General features: G+C 47.1%; 1 protein-coding gene across 1 annotated transcript; it reads left to right on the top strand.

Annotated features, from left to right (window-relative positions):
- Positions 1–46: 46 nt before the first annotated feature.
- Positions 47–4,882, top strand: LOC116377004 (cytoplasmic protein NCK2-like). The gene is made up of 3 exons (XM_031838522.1): positions 47–52; positions 2,483–3,316; positions 4,315–4,882. Exons 1-3 carry the CDS (start codon positions 47–49, stop codon positions 4,507–4,509), a joined length of 1,035 nt encoding a protein of 344 aa, XP_031694382.1. The 3' UTR covers positions 4,510–4,882.
- The last annotated feature ends 6 nt before the right edge of the window (positions 4,883–4,888 follow it).

The following is a 4,888-nucleotide window of genomic DNA, read 5'->3' as shown; positions in this document are numbered from 1 at the left end:
ATATATACACGGAACCTGCATGGCTGTAGACTCTTAAGCTCTCAGCATGACGGTCAGTGCAGCGGCGCGCAAATCTGAAGTTTTATTCACACGCTTATAGTAATTGTTGTGTCTTTTATATAGTGTGTTTTGGAAGGAGGCGGAAAATGACGTGATTAGATGGGGTTTAAGATGTTTGAAGCATTCATTTTCATAATTCTTACACATCATTTTTCCACCCTAAATTGAGAGGCTGCTGCTTTAGGCATTCCATTTGATCTCCTCGAGCCTTTTGGCAGGTTTTACTGGTTTTACACACGGAGTAATACACTAAGTATAGACCAAGTGACACTTGTGGAACAGTGAGAAGAGAGCAACAGTGCTATTTGAAAGGGCCAAATAGCTCATCTCTGATTCACTTAAAGTACTCTTTAGAAATCACAGCACTCGCTGACACGGTGCTGATTCTTCATCTAGGGGCCAGGCTGTGCTTTTTTTCATTACTGCGTTCTTAAATATGTCTGGTGGGGGGGGGGGACTCTTTATTACAGTAACTTCCACAACTCTAAGCTGTATAGTGAAGCAATATGCTGCAACATGCAGTCGAAGCGAGGCTTTTATCAACTCACTTCCCTCTCACTGCAAGTCCTCTGGGCTGGAAAATCTAGTCTCCTTCCTCAAGATGAAGAGGCAGGTGAAGGTTGTGACTGAATGTGTGGGAGGAGGGAATAGCCTGCCGCTGCTCTAACCAGCAGGCCAGTGCCTTGAAGTGGAAATGAGTGAAGAGGAAAAGGTGTGTGTGCGTTAAAGTGTTCGCTTTTGCGCCAACGAGTGCGTGCGTGTGTGTTCGCTGCCTTCGTGTGTGTGTGTGTGTGTGTGTGTGTGTGTGTGTCACTTCGTTACCTCGTGGCAGCGACGGGTCTATTTTATTTTTCCTAAGGGATCACCTGAAGTAGGCTCAAGACTCGGCCTTTGTCTCCCAGTCGGGAGAAAACTAATCCCGCACACAGCTATCAGATATGTTGGATGCACTCTGCTATCCATAAACATGATCTGCTTGGTATTCCTGTCTCGCCCCTTTTTTCTTTGCGTTTTTTTGTCAGCTGTGGCCTCTGATGTGCTCGGTCTAATGTTTGTGTGAGAAACAGCTGCCAAGGGACTCCTCGTCTTTCTTCACAGCCCTCCTCCTCTTCCTCCTCCTCCTCTTCCCTGCCAACAACTTTCATGCCACTCTGTGTGAACCCAGCCGTTTTCCAAACCAACGTAGAATGTTGTACTCTGCAGTGACATTTCTGTGGCATTTCAGCAGGCTCTGTGGGAAAAGCTGGTGATTAGCTGTCAAGAAGTCTGTTATTAGACACATGAGCCTCAATTGTGAACGATTTAATAGTGTCAGCCACACAGAGTATCATTCTTCTTTCAACATTCATTTTGAAGAGGGCACCTCCTTGGTTGTGTTCAGCTGAGAGACTTTAGAAACTTACGGCCTCATTTAAGTGTGCAAACGCATGTTTAAAGACGTCTTTGAAAGCACACGGATGGAAAAGACAGACAGGTAAGGCAGGAGCAGACTTTGATCCGGGATGTGCTTGTCATTATCAAGCCCATGGTGCGTGCTCCACTTTTCATTCCCCCCGTCTTCACCACCTATTTTCAGCCTTTTGATGAGCACAGATGTGTAGACGGTGTGTAGATAGTGTCGACGGAATACCAACTAGATGGCAAGCTTTCATTTCATTGTGTTTTGAGTAAAAGTACACGGGGTGCTCAGGGCAAGTGGATGTGTGCGCCTCTGTGTTAATTCTGTTGTCAAGAGTATCGATCTGTCCTTCACCGCTGAAGTTTCTCTGTATCCTCTATTTCTACGGTAGTTTTTGTGAGTGCAACTTGCAGCCTCAATGAGTTTCCTGCTGACCTGAACTCTCTTCTCTCCGTGGAGCTCGGGCCTTTTCCTGCTTTCTAAAACCTGCTTTCAGTCGTCACAGCTAAAAGCAGGTTACCAGAGTAGTTTATATTAACAGTGGATTAAATGCGCATTTCCAAAAGGGGTTTCCTGTATTGACAAACCAAGAGAACTATCGCCTGACTCGGCAGCTCTCCTCATCTCTACAGAGCAATTCAGCATTTCTCGGCTAATTGTTTTGATTTTCCAGCTTGCAACGTAACCGTGAGGTTCACTCTCACTGTCTTCATCAGGCAGCTGTGAAAAACTTACTGAAAGCTTTCTGCCCAGCAACAAACGACAGATAGACAAAGTTAGCATCTAGCTGGTGAACACAGTGGAACATTTAGGAGAGCAAAACAGAGCCGAATATTAGACTTACATCCGCAAACATGACTCCAAATGAATGCTCATGTTAGATCACGTCTGCTGGACGTGTAAACTAGCTGTTTTCTAACACGTGTGTCAAATCAACTTCATAAGGTGATAATATGTCAATGTTGTGTGGCCGAAGAGTCAATAAATGCAGGTTCAACATGTATTCGAAGCAAATGAGAGGAGAAAATCTGGTTCTCTATTTGTGTCACATTCTCTTTTGTTTCTGTTCATGCTGCAGGTTTGGGAAAAACTAAGAGGAAGACGAGCGCCCGTGATGCTTCCCCAACGCCCAGCTCGGACACGGAGTACCCCTCCAATGGCAGCGGGGGCGGAGGAGGAGGAGGAGGAGGCGCTGCTGAGAGGATCTATGACCTCAACATCCCCGCCGTAGTCAAGTTTGCCTACTCGGGAGAGAGAGAAGACGAGCTGACCCTCGTCAAGGGCTCCAGGGTCATCGTGATGGAGAAGTGCAGTGACGGCTGGTGGCGGGGCAGTCAGACGGGCCGCGTGGGCTGGTTTCCCTCCAATTATGTGCTGGAGGAGCTCGGTGGGGCTGACGACCGAGAGGAAGGAGATTCCTCGCAGGGCTACCAGGGAGGCTCTCTGGGGACTCTGTTGGCCAATGGGCGTGCCGGTGGCCGCGGTGCAGTGCTCCACTTGGTGCAAACACTCTACCCCTTCAGCTCTGTGACAGAGGAGGAGCTGAACTTTGAGAAGGGCGAGGTCATGGAGGTGGTGGAGAAGCCAGAGAACGACCCGGAGTGGTGGAGGTGTAAGAACTCGCATGGCATGGTGGGCCTGGTGCCTAAAAACTATGTGGTGGTGCTGGACGAGCGGCCCGGCCCGCCCTCCTCTGCGCCGAGCCTCCCGCAGAACCGCTCCGTGGCTCCAGCGCGCTCGGGGAAGTTCGCTGGGAGGGACTGGTACTACGGCAACATCACCAGACACCAGGCGGAGTGCACACTCAACGAGAGAGGAGAGGAGGGCGACTTCCTCGTGCGAGACAGCGAGTCATCGGTGAGTCTGTGGGGTGAAGTCATGGCTGGGTTGCATTACGAAGGCTGGGAGCAGCTCAAAAGAGGTAGAAGAGGACATTTAATAGAGTTTAGTAGGAGGAAGAGCTGTGTTGGGAAGTGTAGGTCAGGTCTGGACAGTTTTTGTTACCGCGACAGCAACGCAACTTTGCTAGATGCAGTCAACTTTACATTTGTGTAGTTGAGATCAGAATGAAGAATTGAGTTCGAAGATGGACGTGTTCTGGGCACGAAGGGGCCACTTGTGATGAAAATTGTGATAAAATGACAAAAAGAAACCAGGGAAGACAATCTGCTGCTGGTTCAGTAGATGAAGAATATCAGAGAAGTTTAGAAAGAAGAGGTTTAACATGTTGTATCACAATGACACAACGAGGTTGCATTGTAACAAAATCAATCCAAAATTATAGAAGTAGTTTAATATCCGATCATATGTGCGTTTGGAATTATAGGTTTATAAGAAAAAAAGCAGCAGCTTCCAGTAATATGCAAGACTACCCTTTTTCTGAAGTATACATATTAAATGAAATGGAAAAGTCATTCAAAAATCATGTGACACTATGTGCTTCAGCCATCCACAGTGTACTCTGTCTTAAAGAGTCCCTTTGGAGACAAACAAAAGTTATGTTTACTCAGAAAATAGCTTTATGAAGATGAATAGAAATAGCTTTCTGGCCCAAAACTCAACAGGGAACCTTGAAGAGATTCCTGATGCTATTTTTAACTTATAAATGTCTTTTTAAGTAGCTGATATTTTAAAGTTTTGGAGTAGGAGTAGTGACTGTTATTACTTTTTCGGTTTAAAATGTCACATGTTGCTGTTTGAGAAATGCTGGTCCAGATCTTTAAATGTGAGGCTACACTGCCACCTGCTGGAGTAAAGCAGTCTGTCTTAAAATGTCATTGCGTGTGTTGTTGTTTTTTCTGTCACTCTGTCATATTTCTAACCGCATCAACAACTGTCTCCCTCTTTACTTTCAGCCCAATGATTTCTCTGTGTCTCTGAAGGCGGCCGGTAAGAATAAGCACTTTAAAGTGCAGCACTCGGAGGGAGTGTACTGTATCGGCCAGCGCAAATTCGGCTCCATCGATAAACTAGTGGAGCACTACAAGAAGGCCCCCATCTTCACCAGCGAACATGGCGAGAAGCTGTACCTGGTCAAAGCGCTGTTGTGATTCACACATCCTCACATCTACACTGGATCTCACACACACACACACACACACACACTATACACATATAACTCTAATGCCACCCCCTTAACTGTCTTAACTCAAGCCTTAGCTCTAGAGCCTCTCGCTGTGGCCGTAGGTACTACATCCAGTTCTTCTCTGTCGCCTTCCAGTGGTGATCAGGTGAAAGTCTTTCTAGCTCTCCAGCCGAGCAGTTAACACCAAGATGGCGAGCACCGTGTCAGGAACTACCCAGCTCCATGCATGTCCTTCATGTACGGCACAGTGCGTAGTAATCCTCTCTCTGTCCGCTGGATGTGCTAAACATGTGCAGTGACCACATCTGCTGCTAACAGAACGCCTGAGGCCTTGTTGGGGGGGG

This window comes from Anarrhichthys ocellatus, unplaced genomic scaffold (assembly GCF_004355925.1).
Source record: "Anarrhichthys ocellatus isolate YVR2014 unplaced genomic scaffold, GSC_Weel_1.0 scaffold796, whole genome shotgun sequence".
Lineage (NCBI taxonomy): Eukaryota > Metazoa > Chordata > Actinopteri > Perciformes > Anarhichadidae > Anarrhichthys > Anarrhichthys ocellatus.
Note: the sequence above shows the minus strand (reverse complement) of the source record. Positions and strands in the feature narration are given on the sequence as shown.